The sequence below is a fragment of the Microchirus variegatus genome (genome assembly GCF_963457635.1).
Source record: "Microchirus variegatus genome assembly, chromosome: 14".
In the NCBI taxonomy this organism is placed as follows: Eukaryota; Metazoa; Chordata; class Actinopteri; order Pleuronectiformes; family Soleidae; genus Microchirus; species Microchirus variegatus.
Genome location: NC_139815.1, coordinates 7,778,429 through 7,801,464, shown reverse-complemented (window position 1 = coordinate 7,801,464; position 23,036 = coordinate 7,778,429). Strand labels below are relative to the sequence as shown.

Here is a 23,036-nt window from a genome sequence, read left to right as displayed (position 1 = left end):
ATCATTGGTTCTCCTTGACGAAGCTGTTTACTTGGGCCCCAGGAGAGCATAGCTCGGCTTTGCCATCGATTGTGGCCGTAACAGTAGTAGGCAGTGTTTTGAAAATCCTTTGTTTTTTTATCAATGCAGGTGTGATTAAAGAAGAAAATGTGCAGTTGTTCAGATAATGAAAGGGTCTGAAAGTGAATAACTGTCAATGTCACAGCACTGACGGCTCAGTGAAGGGAGTGACTTCTCTTTAACTGTATTGTCACGGCCGTTGTTATGAATGACAAATGTGTCTAATCTCCCATCTTAAGGTTAACTGTCTTGTGGAACAACATTTAACAACATGTTGTAACCCATGGCAACCATTATTCAATAGAAAACAAGCTGCTGGATCTCAGTTTTGGTAAAATGAATGTTAGTTTATTAGGAACTTATTATTATTTTTATTTTTTTTTAATCAGGGCAGACTGTACACCTTCACCTCACAGCCACATAGTCAGCTCAGCTCATTTTGCTAAAAAGTAATACACTCTTAGAAATAAGGGTTCCAAAAGGGTTCTTCTACAAGGGCTGAGGTTCTACCTGGAACCATTTGCTTCTGAAAAACCCTTTTCCTGAACAAAGGGTTTTCCAAGGGTTCTTAGTAACACTAATGGTTCCAGTAAGAACCATTTTGATCCAGAGATCCCTTTAAAACCCCTTTCCTGAATAAAGGGTTTTAAAAGGGTTCTTGGTGGAACCCTCCAAAAGGGTTCCAGGTGGAACCCTCCAAAAGGGAATTACATTAAGAATTGATTAACACATAGTCAAGAAATGTTGGGTTTGAAACATATTGTGATGAATTTAAACTTAAAATGTGTATTATGTTTATTATTATAATACACATAAATGCACAGTTCCTTGCAGTAGGTTTTAATGGTCACAGTAATATTAATGGGGGTTGGGGGAAACTTATTATATCTTGATTTTCTTTAGACAACTGTGTAAATACATTTATCTTACATAATCATGGCTGTTATCGGCAATCCATGTTTTTGAAAGGTATTTAGTTTAATTTGAAGTATGATAATTTCATGGTAATTTGCCCTGTTCATTTTGGCTCAGCATTTATTTTATTTTCTAGCTCAGTAAACAGGCACTTATTATGTACCATTGTCCCAGTAATGTAATGTTAGATTGACTAATATTATGATGTGCTTTTATTTTGGAAGTAAGACTTTTTTTGAGACTGGGGTTCAATATTGGTTTAAGTTAGGAAAGAAAATTGCAATTATCAATGCAGTTAAATCACAATAAATCACAACAATCTACCCAGTGCTATATTTAATTTTTTTTTTTCTAATCAGTATCCAACAAAATATTCAGATTTCTCTATGATGATGTGCAGTGCGTTTTGTTTGAGTTGGATTGCAAGTGTTTGATTGACAGATTAACAATGGAGACGAGGAGATATATGAGAAAATATGCTTGAACTGTCCATCCAACATTAATTCTCGACTCCCTGAAGGATGAAGATGTGTTTTTATTTTTAAAATCACTCCATGCAATGCAGCGATTCAGTGTTTGTTAGTGTTTGTAGTTGCCCTGGAAAAATAGTCGTATAAATAGTTATTTTCCCGTCGCAAATGTTTCCCTTTGATCAGTCAGCAACTGTGAAGATAGACGCGTATGCATGCTCGAACAGATTTTATTCCTCCTCACTGCATTTCTTTGTTGTAGCTGTCCAACTGATGCCTTTTGTGCAGATGTTCAGAGATTGAACCGCAGGAGTCTTTAAAGGTGTGGACCTGCAGCCCTGGGACAGTTCAGTGCGTTTATGGAGTGAAAAATCAGTTTTTTTCTTCAGCTCTTTGATCTGAGCCAGACATAAAAGGCCCCAGTTTCCCCAGCGTCAGTCCAATTTTCACTATAATGCCAGCAGAGCACAGGGACGGCTGCTTGTTATCACACTCTTGTACAGGATCTGCTCTTTGCCTCTGTTGTATCCTCAGTACTTTTAGAAACCTTTCTGTTTCTCTCTGCAGCTCCCAGGGAGTGCGAGGAGGACGAGTTTCACTGCCAGAACGGTTATTGTATCCGCAGCCTCTGGCACTGTGACGGCGACAACGATTGCGGGGACAACAGTGATGAACAGTGTGGTAGGTGCACCGCCGAAAAAGCACAAGAACACAACATGCACCACACCACACCACGTCATTCATCCTCACTGTCTTATAACTATGGCTTGTGTGTCGCAGATATGCGCAAGTGTTCGGACAAAGAATTCCGCTGCACTGACGGCAGCTGCATCGCTGAGCACTGGTACTGCGACGGAGACACGGACTGTAAGGATGGATCAGATGAGGAAAACTGCCGTGAGTTATTCTTTGTGTCTGTGTGTTTTAACTGGGTTTTAAAAATGACTTTTATGAGACATGTCGCAATGCAAGTGTTTCATCAAAGCTCCCATAGACCGGAATTCCAATTAACGCTGTTCTTTTGGCGTGTATCTACGCCATTTCCTCGTTTATGAAGCCCTAAAGTTTCGAAACAAACAGTTCAGCCACTGCTGAGAACGCTGGGTTGTATTGTGTTCTCGGTCTCTGCAAGCTGTCTGAAAAAGCCTGGAATTGTGACGTAAGGATCCGGTCTCCAGAACAGCAGAAATTCCTGCATATCCGGTTGCGTACATTTAACCACAGAAGAAGAATGTCCGTTGTGGAGGTGTTTCACGAGCGACAGTGTCGCGGCGGGGAGTCACGACAAAGCCATTTTTAAACATTGTTAAAACAATGTTTTGATAATGATTAGCAGTGCATCCACTGTTCCAGAGGGGGGAGCTGCACTTCTGAGATCTGGTGTGCTAATGACATCACTTCCAGGTATTGGCCAGTCACAAGACAGTTGAGAAAGCTCTCGTTGGCTGGCCAATCACAACACAGTCTGTCTTCTGGGGGTGAGATTTCAGTCTGAAACAGCGCAGCTGACGAGAGCTTCAGTGAGGAGAGATTTAGATAGGCTCGTTTACAGCAACTAGGAGGTTTTTGACCATAAAAATAAGTTAATGTATGTAAGTAGACCTCCATAACTCACATAATTTGTGCGATAGAACCACTCTATGGGAGCTTTAAGACTTCTGACAGATAACTTTGTTTCTAGAGCAGCAGAGTGTCAGGTTGAAAAGACAAGTCATTTATCGTAACAGGGGTTTCTAAATTGAAGAATTCTAAATTGGATATTTCCATACTTGAACACCATGTTTTTATACATTTCAAAAAGCAAAAGTCTCTGACCTAAGAGTCTTTAGGCTGCACCATCATGACTCAACACCTAAAAAAAAGAAAAGTGTGGGAGTCTGGTTACTGACCAGCATGTGAACTTATGACAACATCTGATATGACCTGTTTCTTACAGAGCATGAAAAAAAGTGTTATTGGTGGGCCTCACTCTTCTTTTCATGCGTAGTTTCCTGACAGCAGATGACGGTTGGAGCTTCTCAAACAACCAAAATGCTGCAGCGTCTTGTTCAGCATCTGTTTAACATGTCTGTGTCTCCGTGCAGCCTCAGATGTGATGACAGCCACCTGCAGCGTGGAGGAATTCCAGTGTGCGTATGGACGCTGTATCCTGGACATTTACCACTGTGATGGAGACGACGACTGTGGAGACTGGTCAGATGAGTCGGACTGTTGTAAGTCCTCCACGACTCATACAGTGTTCAATTACTTCAAACCTCAAAGGGGGAAGGTTTACTCGTTTCTATCACTGCAGTATTACAGCCAAAACACAGGCTGTGTCAGTTATAGTCAAATGTCAAAAACATGAAGTCTTTAATCTTAAATACAAGCTTTATCTTGAGCTCTAATGAAACAAAAACAAAGCACATTCTTACAGTGGAGAAGCTGATCTGGACAGTCTTACAGGAATAATCTCACTGACCCTGGGCCCTGTTATTATCTTCTTAAACACATACTTTCTAGCACCTGTGGCATCACTTCAGGCTCCTACTTAACAACTCAGTCTTCCAATAAAATGATGGATCAGGCTCTTCTCTCTCTGTCATTCTCTACCATGGAATGATGTTGTTCTGGAGTTGATAAATCTGGAGTTGATAAATCAATGCTTACTTATTGTCTTGTGATTCACTGTTACTGATTGTTTTTCCGATGTTCTATGCTGTTACAGCATTAGGACTGAAACATTGAATCGATTATTAACCCACTAATGAATTATTCGTCAACTATTTTGATAATCGATAATCTAAAACAAGATTTCTGATTGTTTCAGCTTCTTAAATTTGAATATTTTCTGGTTTCTATGCTCCACATAACAAAGAAATCATAAAACTGGATCATTTTGGTTTGTGGACAAAACAAGACATTTGAGATCGTCATCATTTCCAGGTTTGACAAACACTGAGCAACATTTTTCAACATTTTCTGACATTTTAAGGACCGATTAATCGAGATATACTAATAATAATAATACTCGACAGATTATCGATTATGTAAATAATCGTGAGTTGCAGCTGTCAACTGCATGTATGATGCTAAATGGCCCTGTCTTGGACTTGATTTTAATCTCAGTGTGACTTCCTAGTAAAATAATAAAGCTATAAAAATAAATCCCGTCCTGTAGTTTCATTGCGCAACAGGAAGTCAATATTATACTTTATATTACGTAGTACTGCAATGTCTCATGCTTTTGCTTGAGACCAATTTTGGAAGAGCCTACTTATTGATCGGACAAACCACTTTCATGATTGTTGTTGGAACAATTTTATAGCTGGCCAAATCACACCAACACAGTCTTCAAGAACCACACGTTTCTCATGACAAACTTTTCCCTTTCAGTGAAGTTTCCACTTAAAAACACCTGTACTTTAAGTAAACACTAAAGTCTTTATTTCATGACATAACGCTCAACAACAGGTTGAGTGTGGGAACAGCTGCTGTTTGCAAACCGCTGCTCTGTCAACGCTGAAAAAGACTCAGTCTGTTACAGGTTTTCCGACACTGTATCACACACAGAGCAAAGCCATGGTCCTGGTTATTAACACATACTATCTTGTTTCACTCTCCTCACTCCAGAGATGCTACCTGCTGGTGACAAATCTCTCAGTGTGTGCCTACTCGTTCTGTCATCTATATTTACTCGTTCTTTTCATTTACGTGTCATCTTAAGCAGCCTGCAACATCTCTCTGTCTTCTCAACTAACCCTCACTCTTACCGTAACTGAATCTAACCCTTAAAAGCTGTCTGAGTGAGCACACAAGTATATTAGTCTGTAGCTTTAGGAGCCCACAAATCCAGTAAAACAAGTACACACAAACACAGAGAGAAGCGCTCATACACTGTGGTTTCTCCCTTTGATCCCTTTATCTACAGAGCGATAAGCACCGTTTCAAGGTTTGGCAACATTGTTTGATCATCTGCAGGGTCATGTTAGTCAAACCGAGCTGCTTTTCCTCTGTTATCTCCTCCCACGTCCAGGTTTTTTGAATTACCGTTTTTGCTTTTGAAGCGTGTTTTCTTGTGAAGGCTGAGCTAACGTGACATTTTTTATTTTAGAGAAGCAGTACCTGCAAAGATCTCAGACACAACAGGGTTAGTTTGAGTCTTTCAACTTTTGAAACTCGCTGTCATGATTCTCTGCGCTGCACTGTTTCAAAAACAGCAGCGTGGAAACATCAGTCCACATTCGGTCAGACGACGTACCAACGAAAACCAGCTGGGCAACGTGTCCCCCAAATACTAATTTCCTGCTGTCCATAACCCTTAATTACTTAAAGGTCCCATATTATGCAAAATCAACTTTTTAATCATTTAAATCCTTATATTTGGAACTTTGGAGGTCCTATCAGTCGGCAAAATGTGAAAAAAAATGACTCACTCATGTTTTTGTGGTCCTCCTCTTTTTGTGGTCTAAGTACAGGAGATAAAACATGCAATGTTGACTTCCGCGTTCATTGGGATGTCATAAGACGCAGAATTCCTAGAATTGTTCTCTCACAGAGCTCCGTTTTGTCCTTAAAACACGCGAGAGTGCTGGGGCATGCAATGGTGTCCGAAAACCAGAAGTCTGCGAAAAGTTCTATTCTTGGCTCCACAGTGCAGCACAGAGTTCTACACAAACGTCCAGCCTCAGAGGATTTATCTGTCCAGTGGATACATGTTATATATGACGGTGCAATGTGCCTGCTACAGCCTGCAAATGATCACTTTTCCAAATGCTAACTGCTGTTTGCTTACAGTTTCCTGTCCCTTAAGTTATGTTTAACTTTTATTTTTATTTATTTTTATTTTTTAAAGAGATACTACTAAACAGAGCGTTCTGAACAGGGCGGAACTAAGTTAACTTGGAGAAATAGGGTGTACTATGAGTCCTTTAAATTGCCACATTTTTATTTTTTTAACTTTCGTTTCTCCAGAAGCAGAACATTTCATCATTCCCTGTGTTTAAATCGAGAAATTCTGGTTCGCAAAATAAAAAGCGCTGGAGAGAGTTTGAAGATGTCTCGATGCTTGATCGTAGTTTGTGATCACACTCTCACGTTCACGTATGATTTGTCCTTCTCTCTCTCTCTCTCTCTCTCTCTCTCTCTCTCTCTCTCTCTCTCTCTCTCTCTCTCTCTCTCTCTCTCTCTCTCTCTCTCTCTCTCTCTCTCTCACACACACACTCACACACACGTACACAAGGACGAAAATGCATTCCTCAGAGGCATAAGACAGCCCATTCTCAGACAGCATTCCTTGGCATGGACTCCTCAGAGACATGAAGGGTGCTTTGTTAGACGAGGAGCCTCTCTTTCACTCTCCCACTCACTCTCTCACTCACTCTCACACATTCACAAACACTCACATTTGCCTGCTTTGTTGCTTTGTTGTGAACACGGATACTGCTTTCGGCTGAGTAGATGAAAGACCATAGTTAGGTGTGTGTGTGTGTGTGAGAGAGAGAGCGAGATAACGACAGAGCGATATAGAGGGAGATGATGAATCATTTCTCTCTCTCTCTCTCTGTGGGTGAGCCACCTGCAGTTTTAATCATCCCTCCCTTCTTTTGCCCAGCTGATAACTCTGTACATGGTTGCTTGAAATCTCTTTTTTCTTCTTTTTTGCCTTTCTTCCTCTGCATTTCCTTGCTTGTCATTTTCTTAGTCCCTTATCTTATTGTACGCCTACTGAGGCTAAGATGATGAGTGGGCTTGTGTTGTCAGGAGGGAACACACACAGACACACTCACGCATTACGTTAGAGTTGGGTTTTAAGATGCTTATGTTTGATTCAGCTTTAATCTCCTCATCCACCTCCGTCGTCATTTGCTGCCAGTTTCAGCTTCACTTTGAGCTAATTATACGATCATGATTTTTTTATCTAATTTCATTTCGAGATGAGCTGGGAGATTTAGTCATAATCTTAAAGCACGTGTTTATAAGATTTCTGTTGGCACTGATCAGAAAGGAAAACAGTGCTTTATTTGTTCATGCTCCTCCAGTGACCTGCTCTAAATGATCACCCACTGAAGGTTTGAGTCTTATATAAGAGTTTTTATTGCATTCAGACTTAACTTTCTGATGTAGTCAATTAAGTGTTTTCCAAAATGAAGTTAATTTACAAAGTGGCAAGTCCTCGGATTTGAGAAGCTTGGACCAGATTTGATTGAAATTATGAATAATTTAACCAAATAAATTAAATTGTCCTTTCACCGGTAATTATTTGATAAGGACAAGAACCTGTAATTACTCAGCATTTATACAATACAATTATTATCTTATATTATACAGTTATGACATAAGGGGAACTTATATAAGTATTTAAATAAATGGTTTAGAGCTGCAACTAAAGATTATTTTGTCGATTAATCGTTTGGTCCATAAAAAAGGCAGAAAATATTTTAAAAAACGTTGATCAGTGTTTGTCAAACCTGGGAATGACGATGTTCTCAAACATCTTGTTTTGTCCACAAACCAAAATGATTAATTTTTCATGATTTCTTTGTTATGTGGAGCAAAGAAACGAAGCTAAAACAATCAGAAATCTTGTTTTAATCATGAGAAAAAGCTTCAAATCGATTATCAAAATAGTTGAGGATTAATTTAGTAATTCATTGTTTCAGCTCTAAAATGGTTAGATTTATTTGACCTACTGTGTCTGTCTTGTGTGTGTGTTTAGCCTCCCATCAGCCCTGCAGATCAGTTGAATTCATGTGCAGTAGTGGCATGTGCATCAACGCCGGCTGGAGGTGTGACGGCGAGTACGACTGTGACGACCAATCGGACGAAAAGAACTGCAGTGAGTTACCTGCTCCTCGTCAGAACTGTTGAACAGATCGCCTTAACAGTCCTTCGTGAGGAAATCACCTACGCTTTGAATTAATTAATTGATTCCTTAAAAGTATCCTTGTGTCTCCTGCAGCCACGTCCATGTGCACGGCCGACCAGTTCCGCTGTGGAACCGGACGCTGTATCAGGTTGTCATGGCGATGTGATGGCGAGGATGACTGCTCTGATCGCAGCGATGAAGAGGGCTGTGAGAAAACTGGTAAGACTTTAACCCAGAAGCTAACTGTAATGCAAGCTTCAACTGTAGTCATGACAACAGCTCAGAACAGCCCTCCACTGACATACTTTTCTTCTTTATTTCACATATAATTTTACTTCAATTGTATTTAATAATTTATTCAAATGTTTTTACTCTTTATTTTTATTATTCACTATAAGATACACAATAACAAACACTCTTAATTTAAACTCTGGTTTCCAACTTCCCTCTTATTTATAGATATTTATCTACCGAATACAATCTTTTTCTTTATTTGCTGCATTTTATGAGTTTATAAAATCAAAATTCCTTGCATCTGTTCTATGTATGGACACATCAGAAGTCCTTGTATTACTACTCTACATTCTCAAGAGGTCAGACAGGTTAATGGAAAATCCTCTTCCAAAACATGTTTACATATCCCTACTCCTCCTAAATACGGCTTTAAACTCGAAACTGGTTTGCAGATCTATATTATCTCACAGGATATTTCACCTTACCTCTCCACAGAAAGTCCTCCATGTGCTCCCGATCAGTTTCAATGTGGGAATGGACGCTGTATCGGACAGAGGAAGGTGTGTAACGAGGTCAACGACTGTGAAGACGGGACTGATGAACACCCGCACCATGACTGCCGTGAGTTGACATCAGCACGTGGTCGATTTGAAACTCAGAGAATATGTAGTAACACTTTGACAATGTGACGACCATGACGGCCGATGGTGCGTTTTAAGTCTTGAGGACAAAGGCCCCGTCCCATTTCTCCCCCTTAAAATTTCCACTTGGGTTTCGAGTGCCCTCAACCATGAATTCCCCTTGTTGAGGGAAGTGGCTTCTCTATGGAATTGGGACACCACTATATGCAAATTAGCGTAGTGAACGTAACGAACGTGCTCACCTACGTCACATGTTGACAATTCTACCAGTGGAGCGTGCTACTATTTTCATTCAGGAAAAATGCCGACGGATCTGGCTGTTGTGTTGCCTGTTGCGTTGGCTGTGTTTGTTTTTCTCCGTCCTCGTAAACGCTATATCAAGAATGTGAATGAAATCTGACAAGTCCAGGGTATTCGTGTTCAATTGAACGCCGGTAAACGCATCCAAAACACTGACAAAACTACCCAGATTGTAGCAGAGCTAGCTAGCGGCTATATGCCAAGTGCTTTGAGAGAGTTTGCCCGTCATGTAGCTCTACCCTCGGCAAATAGCTGCTAACTAGCTAGTTAGCTAGCCGCTTTCATAAATGGTCAGTTATTTTTAGCGTTCAAAGCTCAACGGTCCTTTGGATGTATATACTGACATATTCCAACACATTTCGACATTGTAACGTGCTTATTTGCGAAAATATATTACAACAAAATTGTTCCTCTGCAGATGTGGCCACCATCTTTGTTGAAAAAAATCAGCCGGCTCGCTGAATTTGCAAAGCATCGTTGGTATCTTCCACTTCATTTTAAGCCTGTATCAGAGCTCACTACATTTTGAGGGTTGATTATAAGGACAAAATCGCAGTCCCCCATGCTCCCCGCTACACGAGAATTACCAAAATTCAGGGTTAGGGGAGGTATTGGGACGGGCCAAACTCATTGTTTATGTTCAAAGGGTACAGTTTTAAACTGATAAAGTAAATCATTATATCATTAGATGTTTGCATACAAATGTTTTAGCTTGAAATGAAAAGACTTCAATATTTCATGGCCAGGATTGGATGACTGACTGACAACACCACCCTCGATGCTTGAGGGCCAGAAATATTTCAAGGCTTGACACCAGATGAGGCAGATCCTTTTTTACAGCGTGCGGTTGTATTTATACTGAATCAGCATGTTGTGTTTATGTTTCTCGCGCAGGTCCACGCTCCACTGAGGGCAACTGTAACCAGAATAATGGAGGCTGCTCTCAGAAGTGTCAGATGGTGAGAGGACTGGTCCAGTGCACCTGTCACACCGGATACCGACTGATGGACGACGGCAAAGCCTGCCAGGGTAATGCTGTGTGTGCGTGTGTGTCTGTGTCTGTCTTTGTGTGTGTGTGTGTGTGTGTGTGTGTGTGTGTGTGTGTGTGTGTGTGTGTGTGTGTGTGTGTGTGTGTGTGTGTGTGTGTGTGTGTGTGTGTGTGTGTGTGTGTGTGTGTGTGTGTGTGTGTGTGTGTGTGTGTGTGTGTGTGTGTGTGTGTGTGTGTGTGTGTGTGTGTGTGTGTGTGTGTGTGTGTGTGTGCATATCTCTATCTGTGTGTATATCTCTATCTGTGTGTACACATTGCAGGCTGACGGAGTTTGCACTGTGAAAGTGTGTGAGCAGGCGGTGGGTGATAATATTCATGACCTCCTAGAGTTTGTTGATTAGTCAGTTGCTAAGCAACTTACTCAAAAATAGAATGAGAATAGTAAACCCAACTCTCTAACTCCTATTCAAGAATCAGTAGGAACAATTAAACGAAATGAAGTAGTAAGCAAGTATGATGGAGAGCACAAAAAAATAACAAAATAAAACAATGCAAAAAATTTAATGTCTTACTGATATTTTTGAAGTAACTTCCAGACATTATAGACGAATTTCTATGTAACTTTTAGGGGAGATTAGCTACAGGTTTTCAGTTAAGTTGGTTTACTGCTGCAAGTATCGTGTTAAAGGTTTTTAAATGAGTAGAGGCAAATTTAGCTATGACCTGTAATAGTCATGCATTAAAATGTCAAGTAACAAAACCATAGATATCTGTATTTCTGTTAATAATGAAGTGTTTAATTACATTTTAATGACATCATCCACTTTACCCATTTCTCTCATTTCTTATCAGACAAGCCACTTATACAAGTGGAGTGAGGAAGAAAGTTGTCAGTACTAGTTTGTCAGCGTCATTTTTTATTTTATTGTGCCTATTTGTCACTAATGCTTCACGACTTCTCGTTGCCATTTGGTTCTGCCGCCGAAGCTCATCCCATAAAGTGAAATCAAATGAGATAACGAGACAATTTGATGCTAAAACCTCTCCGTCCTTTGTCTCTGTCATCCTTTCCAGATGTGGATGAGTGTGCTGAAGAAGGCTACTGCAGCCAGGGCTGTACAAACACAGAGGGGGGCTTCCAGTGCTGGTGTGTTCAGGGCTACGAGCTCAGACCTGACAAGCGCAGCTGCAAAGCTCTGGGTAAAAAAAAACAAAACACTGGACTATGTTTCAACTTTGACATGCGACCACAAAGAGACATTGGGTTTTGACCTCCAATAAAAACACATTTGCAGAGTGTTTATACTTGCCTCGAGAGTAACTGTATCCATTCGTCTTTGCTGGGGTAATGGACTCAAGAGTGAGGTTGGCTCATTCAGACAGTCTGGACTAGATTTAGATATGCAGTGGAGGTAGAGTGGAGTGCAAGCCTGGCACAGCAGCCCATAAATTTGCTGCAGGCCTGAGTTAAACTGAGGTCAAGACTGTCTGTCAGGCACTTGCCGGCACCCAGACCTTCACTATTTTTTATTTTCTATTGAGATAAATGACATGCTTTTATTTAAAGTGACCAGCCTTCAGTCCTCTTTTGGTGCTTCCCAACTTTCATCTCAATAATGTCATTTCCACTTTATGTAACCCAGTCTCCATGCTTGTCCACTTCTCTGTCCACATCAAGGTCCAGAGCCAGTTCTGCTCTTTGCCAACCGCATAGACATTCGTCAGGTTTTGCCGCACCGCTCGGAGTACACCCTGTTGCTCAACAACTTGGAGAACGCCATTGCCCTGGATTTCCACCACGACTTGGAACTGGTGTTCTGGTCAGATGTGACTCTGGACCGCATCATGAAGGCCAACCTCAACGGCTCCAATGTGGAGGAGGTTGTCTCCACAGGTCTGGAGAGCCCAGGTGGGTACGGCAAGTTCGAATATGGGACAATAGGCTCATTTGTCATGTTTCCAATTTATTCAACTGTGCTGCTCTCTGTCCAACGCCACTATGTTGGACTCACTTCATCCATCACCTTGTTCATATAGGTTCAACAACAGTATGACATCAATACTGTTCAAACTCATGTTTTCTTTCTCCTTAATTCTTATTTCATTTCTGTATATCCCTTCAGTGTTTTCTCTTGCCACAGCATCTTGTGATCTTTTAATTTCTTCCACTTCAATACATTTCCCTCGATTTTTCTATGCACGTATAAACCATGTAAACCACAATTGTACCAAAATCAATACATCAATAGCAGTCACACAAAGAAAAGAGACACGTATACTGCAGTTTAACATTGTGTAAAATAAAATACTTTTGTTTTTTCTATAAACACTGAGGGCCACATCAGTATAATGGTTACCCTCAAAGGGCCAGAAATAACTGTCATACAGAATAAATGTAACCAATATATATAATGTAAAATAAAGGTAACTACTCTGTAACATATTGCTAAATAACTTTCTGTATTTTTTACTTATTCAAGTTACAAATATGATGCATTATAGATGTAACCTGGTCCACGATGGTGTTTCTTGACAAACTAACTAACTTTTAAAAGTCTTGTATCTGGTCAGGTCAGACCTGCTCACACACCTTCAGCATGCACTGCTTCAAAAACACACCCTCAGAAAAAGACTTTGAAGCACGGGTGATTTCTTCAGCCACAATAAAGCTCGCTTTCACTGCCTCATCGTTTTTGGTTGTGGCTTTTGTGAACACATTCTGCTGCGATCACAGTCTCAATCTCAATTTCACTCGTCACGTGATGCATATACAAGGATACACTGCGATCTAGTGATAGGATGCCGTCACTTTGCAGGTAACGCAAACACCATGCATTGTGGGAAAAGTAGTTTATGGACGCACGCCTTAGAGCAGCATAGACCTATTTTAACACAGATTTTTAAGATTAATTTACTTATTAATCACTCTCGAGCCATGGCGGACCACATCTGGCCCCGGGCCTTGAGTTTGACACATGTGCTGTACACTAAAACTACAGTGGAATATGTCAGATTTATGTGATATTGCCATTGGTAGAATTTCAATATCATAATCTACAAAACTGTTCTCTGTCTGTTTTTGCTCGTAACCTTGTGCACCAGTTGTGAAAAAGACAAGCGTAAATGTCTTGTGAACACTATAATCTCATATCACGGGCACTGAAATTAAAAACATGACAGCAGCGATATACATGCCACCTGTCCAGTGTGAACCAGGCTATTGTGTTGATAATGGACATTGAGTAAGAACACCAAAAAAGTAAAGCTTTTTTTTATATATATTTTGCGATATTTTAACTCATAATACTGGCTTTATGTTTCTTTTTTCCTTGTTTAGGTGGACTGGCCATAGACTGGATACAAGACAAGTTGTACTGGACAGACTCTGGGACATCTCGTATTGAGGTGGCCAACCTGGACGGGACGCACCGCAAGGTGCTGCTGTGGCAGAACCTGGAGAAGCCCAGAGCCATCGCGCTGCACCCCATCGAGGGGTACGAGTCTAAACACATGCACACACAATCTAGACAATTTATTACAGATGTTGTCGAACATACACACACACACACACATATCCCCTCTGGATGTGTCCTAGTTGGAGTGAAAGCAGCTGAGTAGGGATTACATTTGGCAGCACAGCAGTGCCCACAGGCGGCATCTGCGGGTAGCATGAAATGGGCAACAGCTAAGTATGTCCCGCAGATAAATTCAACTTAAATTCATTAACTTAATTAGTTGGCTCATTTTCTTGTGATAATTGAGGAATATCTTTAGAGGAGGCCAGTCAGAACATCCGAGTCTTGATTAGGAGGACGCGAACATTGTGAGACTTTTTCAGACAGCTGCTGTGTCTTGAATCCTGACAACAGTCTGTTTACCTCTTGTCTTTTGCAGATGTTCATTGTGCTCAAACAGCTTGCAGCTTACCAGATGACAAGAGAAGTAACTGTGACTTTTTCTTCTTTTTAATCCTTAGTAAGATCTACTGGACAGACTGGGGCAACACGCCTCGCATCGAGTACGCCAACATGGATGGCTCCAACCGGCGGGTCATCGCAGACACACACCTGTTCTGGCCCAACGGCCTCACCATTGACTATGCCAGCCGCCGCATGTACTGGGTGGATGCGAAACACCACGTCATCGAGAAGGCTGACCTGGATGGACGCAACCGCAAGGCCGTCATAAGCCAAGGTAAACCACTTGTTGTTTGTCTTTTCTGGCTAGGGCTGGGTATGGTGAACTGCATCTGCTGATGATTGAGGAACATGCTTTTTTTTCTTAAGAGTATGGCTCTGGCATCCTACTCTTTCCCTTGGTATGTGCATTTCACCTTTAATTGTGCATCTTTTATTTATTACAAATTACAGGGGCAGTAAAATAGAAGCAGAACAACCTTTGAGATACTGTAGGTAGGATTACTGGTCCTGAGCTGCTCTTTTCTGACGAGCACAAACAGACAGACATGCATGACAGATGACAGGCAAATGCAATTGCAGTATTTACATGCATTTTAATGTGCTAATTGTCAGGACTTTCCTATTTTTGTCGGCATTTTTGCAGTTTAGGGAATTGTTGTGTAGAGTAGTTGTAGTGGAACAGCCACATGGAGCACCAGCTCTCTGTCTAAACCTCCCTGTCAGTGGTCAAAGCCTCCTTTGACACTACAGATTTATCTGTAGAAGGATTCCAGAGGAGGCCTAAAAAGGTTGTTCTCTCTCAGATCACTTGATTTAAATAGATTGCTGCGATTGTGGAATCATTGATGAATAAAGCCCAACAAATCATGCCGTCTGCACCTTCAAGAACCTGAAAAAATTAAGCTTTGTTAGGTTGTTTGTTAGTTTGTTGTTCATCCAAGCAGCTTTTCATGAGCGTGAGGGTTTGAGAAACAGCGGAGCCATGGTCTGCAGGAGTCTGGCTGGAGATCAGATGCTCATTTAATTATCGCGCACACACACATAAAGAAACACACACATACGTAAGGAGTTGGATATATTGGACAGGACCCGACTTCTTTGTACCATGTGGAGTTAATCAATGCCATATTTCTATTAAGGAGCATATGCATGATGCCTTCCACTGAAATACACACACACACACACACACACACACACACACACACACACACACACACACACACACACACACACACACCATAAATGACAACATAAAGCTGTCTGTGTGAACTTAAAGGCATTTTAGATGTAGGCTTGCTACTGAAGTATTTTGGCAACTCTTGATTTTGGTGTAATCCTCAAGTCTTCCTCCATTACTGTGGTTATAAAAAAGGCTTGAGAAAGAATGTTTGAGTAATAATATTTAAAAAAAAAATGTGTTAAAGCTGACACAGTAGTGCTTGATTATACTGTATATTTTTTGTCAAATGAGTGGAGAAGATCATAGCCTGGTTGTAATGAAGCAGAACCTAATTTCTCATGTTTTATTTTAAGTCAGGAATAAGATTGTGGTTAGGTTAAGTTAAGGGGAGAAGATTTGGGGTAGGCTGTCCAAATGATTACAAGTCAATGCAGTGACCTAACAAGAATAGCTATGCAAAGGTGTGTGTGAGTGTGAGAGTGTGTGAGCTCTTCTTAATGATGTGTGCTCTCAGGATAAAAGGCCATTATTGGTCGTGTCCTTCCTCCACAGATTCTGTTTGCTCAGACAACACACAGGGCAAATGGGACGTGGGTGTGTGTGTGTGTGTGTGTGTGTGTGTGTGCCTGTGTGTGTGTGGGGGTGTGTGTGTGTGTGTGCGTGTGCGTGTGTGCGCGCGCTAGCTGGATGTTTGCCAACTCCTTTGTCACTGAAGCTGGAGGGCAGCCGGGTGTTACGGATAAGGCCACTATCCAGTCTGCACACCTGTGTGCCTTGAGGTGGGGGACAGGAAGAGAAGTGGTGTGGTGTGTGTTTGTGTGTCTGTGTGTGTAGACGTGATCATATTATACATTGCCTAGGGACAAACTCTGTAAGGTGAAGTGATGTAAGAGTAAAGAAAATATCTATGCCAGTAGTTCTGATTGAGCCATTTGCATCCAATCTGATGATCAGTCAACTATTAAAATCATACACAGGATTGGTTGCTTTAATTTCATGTAATTATGTCTGGTTTATTACCATTACCATGTCAAGCTGTCGCTCCTTTCACCTTGTGAAGTATTGCATACATGCAGTATTATTAGTGTAAATTTGCAGTAGATATCCTAAATATGATTAAGGTAAACTGTTGCACTGTTAAGCTTAACTTGAATGTCCTATCTCGCAGTACACTTCTCATGCTGATAGTGTTTGAGGTGTGAAAAGACCCAGGAGGTGCCACATGTAGGTTGAAGGGGACATAACTATGGGCTAGTTGGGATGTTTGATGCCCCGTCGCACTGCAGCTGTTCCTCCAGCTGTCCCGGAAAAGAGGGAGTAAGATGGGTGGGATGGGGGTGTGCAGAGATGACAAGAAAGATGGTGAGCATATCAAAACCAGGCCACCTCTGTAGGTGTTGATGACTCGGAGGGAGAGTAAGAGGGTGAACTGTTATCTTTTTCATTTTAGGATAAGATCAGAACACACACACATACACACACACAGTCAGCCAGTATCACCACACAACCACCTGGACCTGTTTGAAAAGGAGGGAGAATTCCTCACGTGTCTTTGGACTAGATCATTCCTGAAATGAATCACAATTTTGCCTTTTTTAAACAGTTTAATTGAATTAATTCAGTTGACATGTGGCTCCATAAGGTAAACTTTTCTCTTTGTTCATATAAACTAATGTATTCACTGTGTGTTGCTAAATGAAATGTTGGTCTCATTGATTTTCATTGAGTTTACACACACAATTACTGTATTTTGGTAGCTTATGTCACTTTTTTTTTTCCAGTTTTAGCCATTTACCACTTGACATTTACACTGTGCTGTAAAACACTGTCATTAAATTATCTGTAATGTTTTTTTAAAGCTCTGCGCCAGCATAGCCTTACTCACCACACTACCACCACTACCACTACTGCTCTCTGGAGCAGCAGAAATCACTTTTTCCATCCATTCAGCACTTTGATCCTACTGACTGTGCAGCTACTTCACTGAAAGAGGATTTAGCAGGAGATTTGAATAAATGTGGAAGAGTTGCCCAAAGCAGATGCCCCCACAGGAGACACATCTCTAAAATGAGTTCCCTGTTCCACATTATTTAGTCAAGGGTTCCACTTATATAGGCTTTTAACACCGTGGCTGACAAATATCAACTCAAGTCTAGACTAATGTTGTTGCGGACTCGAAGCCTAATGAGGCCAACTTGTTAAAGGCTTTGGAACCTACCACTTACTGTAAATGACGGGGTTTCACATGAGTATATTATGTGCGACAGTTGAATTAACACATAGGGATTTGATGTAAATAAATCATTGTGTGTTCTCACTTGATCACACTGAAACAAGCTGTGGTTTTCTGTTTTTAACCTTGATTATCATTCATTTAGTCACTTGTTGAGCTCAACAAAAAAAAAATTCTTGGAATTTACTTGAAACAACATTCTAGGTCATGGTCAGATATGAAAACTGAAGTTAGGCTTTTATCTGACCTTGTTTATAAGGAATAAGGAATCCAATAATGTGCCTCTGCTTTTGGACTCCCTGGTAACAGCTAATACTGCTACAGGCTGACATGAGGCACAGTAATTGAAAGCAGCTCTAAATGGTCACAATATGACATCAGTCAAGCCCACAGTGCTCAACAGGAAGAGATGTTTGCAAAGTGTTGGTTGAACAAGCCAAATGCTCTTTCTGTTGTGTTTGTGAAGAGGCCTTAAACCTTGTAATCATAATTAGCCATGTTTTTTACAAAGATATCATTTTTCGCATCTGTTTGCGTTATTGTTCCTGGAAAAACCTGGCCCATTCTTTCATGAAAACTACCTTTGCCCTTTAACTCTTTTTCATTCTACACCACTTTCTCTCTGTAGGCCTTCCCCACCCATTTGCCATCACAGTGTTTGAGGATAGCCTCTACTGGACCGACTGGCACACCAAGAGCATCAACAGTGCCAACAAATTCACCGGCAAGAACCAGGCAGTTATTCGCAACAAGCTGCACTTTCCCATGGACATCCACACCCTCCATCCCCAGAGGCAGCCCCCAGGTTAGTACACAGCTGAGAGAGATGGTACAAAACTAAGATCCCTAAAAAATGTCCCACACTTTTCCCTATATTGTTATTACTAGTGCAGTGCCTGTAGGAAGTATGTATTCCTATTGTGGGAGCTGAATAAACATTTTCGGGTTATGGTAATGCATGGCTGACAGTCACAACAGCTAGCTATGCTAATGCTGATCCAAAATTAAAACGATTTGCGTTGTGCCTAATGAGGCTGCACAGTGTTTGTATTATGTTAGCCCTACGCTAATGCTAATCATAGCCTCGCTAGCTTACTTTTGGAAACCGCAAAATTAGTAGCGTGCTAATGCAAAATAAATATGTACTTGCGTATTGGTGAATGGACACCAATTTTGTCGTTTCAGTATAACACCATGTTCACATGCGTTGAACCGTGTGAAAATGTCTCACCCACCGTGAGGACAGCCTCTTCACTCCCACCTCCCCGCTCCAGACAGCTGCTGCTGATGAGCCGCTGCCTACCTGGTGTAGGATGCACACCATAGGGCCATGCTCAACCCATATCCAAAATCTTAGGGTGATCTGACTTATGGCAAGATATGCCTGTCACAGACACACTGACAGAACTTGCTTTATAGATAGATACAGTATATAGATTAGAATCAGCAGAGGAGCTGGTGAGGGTGAAGGTATAACACTGCTAGCTCTTTTATCCAAAGATCCTCCTCTATATTATCCAAATTCTGTAACATGTAAACCAAAGTTTATATTTGAATATCAGTATAGAAATTTACTTTGAAATTTGTCAAATGACTTTTACAAACATCCAAGTTTGTAGCCTGAAGCAGAAGAAAACGTTGTCATGCAGCAGGTGGAGGAGTGAAATGCAAAAGCTCAAGGTTAGAGGGTGGAAGATGAGCTGGTTGAGGACTGACAGAGAAAATAGGAACCTTTTGAAAAGAAAGGGTATCATTGCACACAGAAGTGAAAATGTTTTCTGATGATTTGTTGCTATTTTGTTGGACCCTCTGGCAAAATGGCCAATTGAGGTACGACCCTGCTTCTTGTTAACACACTACAGTATGTTAAACCTCCTGAGTTCGGCCAACAGGAGGTTTTGGATATGATGCTGCTAAAACAAAGCCTGACACTATTATGAACTGCTAACAGCCTCTTTTTTGCAAAGGGATGTCAGTCGTGGGTCTTTTTGTTTTGGTTTAGATTAAGTGACTCATATCATGAACATACTTGACCTCTTCAGCAGTTAAACAAATTAACTGTGTTCTGTATTCTGTGGCATTTAAATTAACTTAAAAAAAAAAAAAAAAAGATCCATTACATGTTGTACTTCTGTGTCTGTCCTACAGGTAGCAAGAATCGCTGTGGCACCAACAATGGAGGCTGCAGCCACCTGTGTCTCCCCAGCAACAAGTCATTCACCTGTGCCTGCCCCACTGGATTCAAGAAGGTGGACCACTTCAAGTGTGCTAATGGTGAGTCCTGCAAAACACATCAGATTTGATCTTTGTTATGAATTAATGTTATATTTTTACTCGTCAAAATCATATTTTCTGTGATGTTATTGCATATGCATATCTCTCACATATATATTTAGCTCAGGTCATTGAATATGTACTCACATTTAATCAATAGTCAAAACAAAGGTAGTATAACCATAATATATATCGTCTTCAGCATTGATCTCTAGATTTCCAAAAATGTTTAAAGGCAATAAGTTATAATTTAGACAGTTGTACCATGTGAAAATGAAATTATATAACATACTGATACAAATCAGTGTTCAAGAGTTGCTAGTTGCCTGTGTGCTAGTGCTGTTTTGTTGTGTTGACCCTGTTGACCCCATTGTTAAAGCTAGAAGACTGACAGAAGACCTTTGGTCTTTAATCAGGTCTTGATAAGTTCCTGCTTTTTGCCCGAAGGACGGACATCCGACGAATCAGCTTTGATACAGAGGATATGTCCGATGATGTCATCCCTCTGGCTGATGTACGAAACGCCGTGGCTCTAGACTGGGACGCCAAAGATGGCTACATCTATTGGACAGACGTCACCACTGACTCTATCAACAGAGCGCTGTGGAACGGCACCAAGCAAGAGGTCAGTGACCCACCAAACTGACTGAACTCGGACGCTGAGGTCCCACCGTTTCTCATTTTGTTCCAGAATGAACAGGAGCACAGCAGCAGGATGATGAAGGATTTATACAACACTGCCATCTGCTGGGGCTGATATACAACAGCAGTTCACTGTTGAAAATAGGCTGTGGTAGATACAGTTTCGTGAATCCATCCATCTATCCATCTTCAACCGCTTTATCCTCCACATGAGGGTCGCGGGGGGTGCCAATCTCAGCTGACATAGGGCGATAGGCGGGGTACACCCTGGATGGTTTGCCAGTCCATCACAGGGCCACGTACATAGACAAACAACCATCCACTCTCACAATCACACCAATGGACAATTTAGAGTTTCCAATTTACCTATGAGATTGAATTGATTTGCACAACAGTAAACTGCAATGATATTTATGTGAAAAAGACATCAGTTGATTCATTGGAAGATGCAAATAGCCAAGTAATAGCTTCAAAGTAGGGACATTATCTTTGTTAGTGTTGTTGTTTTCTGTGGTACTTGTGTTGGACCTTACAACTTACAGCTTTTAGGTTCAATAAATAACTACAAGTGACATGGAAATTAGAATGGGAGAATTCACATGGTTCCTGACCGTTTTTTTTTTTTCAGGTGGTCGTGGACACCAGTCTGGAGAGCCCAGCAGGTTTGGCGATTGACTGGGTGACCAACAAGCTCTACTGGACTGATGCTGGTAAAAAAAGAAAAAAAAAGAAGTTCAAATGCCCCAAAGTCTGATATTAAATCGTATTTTATTATGTGCAGTCACTCACATGCTTGTGGTAATGTGATACAAGTCATACGTCGCATGTGCTTTTTCGAATTCTCAGGAACAGATCGTATTGAAGTTTCAAATTCTGATGGGACCATGCGGACTGTTCTGATATGGGAGAACCTGGACCGCCCAAGGGACATCGTTGTTGACCCGATCGGAGGGTGAGATATTAAAGATTCAAACGTTAAAGGTCCCATCCCATATTATGCTAAATCAACTTTTTAATCATTTAAATCCGTATATTTGGGACTCTGGAGGCCCTACCAGTCGCCAAATTGTGAAAAAAGATGACTCACTCGTGTTTTTGTGGTCCTCCTCAGTCTTAAGTACAGCAGATAAAACGCGCAATGTTGACTTCCGCACTCCTTGGGGCGTCACAAGACGCTAAATTCCTGGAATTGTCTCGCGGAGCTCCGCTTTGACCGTAAAACATGCGAGAGTGCTGGCGAGGGTAACGGCATCCGAAAACCGGAAGTCCAAAAAGTCTGCCAAAAAGTTCTATTCTTGGCTCTACACAAACTTCCAGCCTCAGAGGATTTATCTGTCCAGTTGATACATGTTATATATGACGGCAATGTGCCTGCTAGAGCCTGCAAATGGTCACTTTTCCAAATGCTAACTGCTGTTAGCTCCCAGTAGCCTCTGTGGCTAATGTCATTTCCTGTCCATTAAGTTTCGTTTTACTTAGAGAAATAGGATACAATATGGGACCTTTAACTCCATGTCACTTTCTCATGAATTGTCATGATTTCTTATTTGCTTGATTCCTTCTCCACAGCTTCATGTATTGGACTGATTGGGGCGCCAACCCAAAGATAGAGCGTGCAGGAATGGATGCCTCTAACCGTATTGTCATCATCTCATCTAATCTGACTTGGCCCAACGGGCTAGCCATTGACTACGAGACCAAACGCTTGTACTGGGCTGATGCTGGAATGAAGACTATTGAATTTGGCAACTTTGATGGTTCCAACAGACAGGTAAAAGATTATTAAAATGATAAGGCTGCCATTTTAATGATCCTGCTGTGTAAAAGCTATTAGATTTTCTGTCAATTTTAGAACTAACACTATAGATAAGTGTTAAGTAACATGTACTGATCATACTGGATAAAACTGTGTTTATTCTGCACAGGTTTTGATTGGCAGCCAACTTCCTCACCCCTTTGGCCTGACTGTTCATGAAGACAAGCTTTACTGGACAGACTGGCAGTCCAAGAGCATTCAGAGCGCTGACAAGCTCACTGGCTTGGGGAGACACACGCTGGCTGAAAACCTGGAGAACCTCATGGACATTCACATGTTTCACAGACAACGAGAGACAGGTATAGTGTGTGTGTGTCCAAGTACGACTACTGCAGTAGGGACCGCTATGTTTCTCCACATGTACGCATGAGATAAAGATAACTTCTGGGACTTTATGGTCTTATTTCTTGTTTGTTCTGTTGCTGTAAATGTTTCCTTTTGATTTGTCCAAGTGTGTGAGTGACAGAGATGGTCTTTTTCACTCAACTCTGTGCTCTCTCTTACTCTCACACTCGG

General features: G+C 41.2%; 1 protein-coding gene across 2 annotated transcripts in view; it reads left to right on the top strand.

Annotated features, from left to right (window-relative positions):
* Positions 1 to 23,036, top strand: part of lrp4 (low density lipoprotein receptor-related protein 4) — a 111,153-nt gene that overhangs the window by 71,763 nt on the left and 16,354 nt on the right. For both annotated transcript variants that reach the window (XM_083900649.1, XM_083900648.1), the window contains exons 4-21: positions 2,013 to 2,126; positions 2,226 to 2,342; positions 3,530 to 3,658; positions 8,143 to 8,262; positions 8,386 to 8,511; positions 9,022 to 9,147; positions 10,362 to 10,496; positions 11,530 to 11,655; positions 12,134 to 12,364; positions 13,793 to 13,949; positions 14,432 to 14,649; positions 18,417 to 18,593; positions 19,937 to 20,062; positions 20,479 to 20,687; positions 21,333 to 21,414; positions 21,551 to 21,656; positions 22,274 to 22,475; positions 22,630 to 22,819. In XM_083900649.1, coding sequence (XP_083756775.1) covers positions 2,013 to 2,126; positions 2,226 to 2,342; positions 3,530 to 3,658; positions 8,143 to 8,262; positions 8,386 to 8,511; positions 9,022 to 9,147; positions 10,362 to 10,496; positions 11,530 to 11,655; positions 12,134 to 12,364; positions 13,793 to 13,949; positions 14,432 to 14,649; positions 18,417 to 18,593; positions 19,937 to 20,062; positions 20,479 to 20,687; positions 21,333 to 21,414; positions 21,551 to 21,656; positions 22,274 to 22,475; positions 22,630 to 22,819 — 2,691 coding nt within the window. The remainder of the gene's footprint in view (positions 1 to 2,012; positions 2,127 to 2,225; positions 2,343 to 3,529; positions 3,659 to 8,142; positions 8,263 to 8,385; positions 8,512 to 9,021; positions 9,148 to 10,361; positions 10,497 to 11,529; positions 11,656 to 12,133; positions 12,365 to 13,792; positions 13,950 to 14,431; positions 14,650 to 18,416; positions 18,594 to 19,936; positions 20,063 to 20,478; positions 20,688 to 21,332; positions 21,415 to 21,550; positions 21,657 to 22,273; positions 22,476 to 22,629; positions 22,820 to 23,036) is intronic.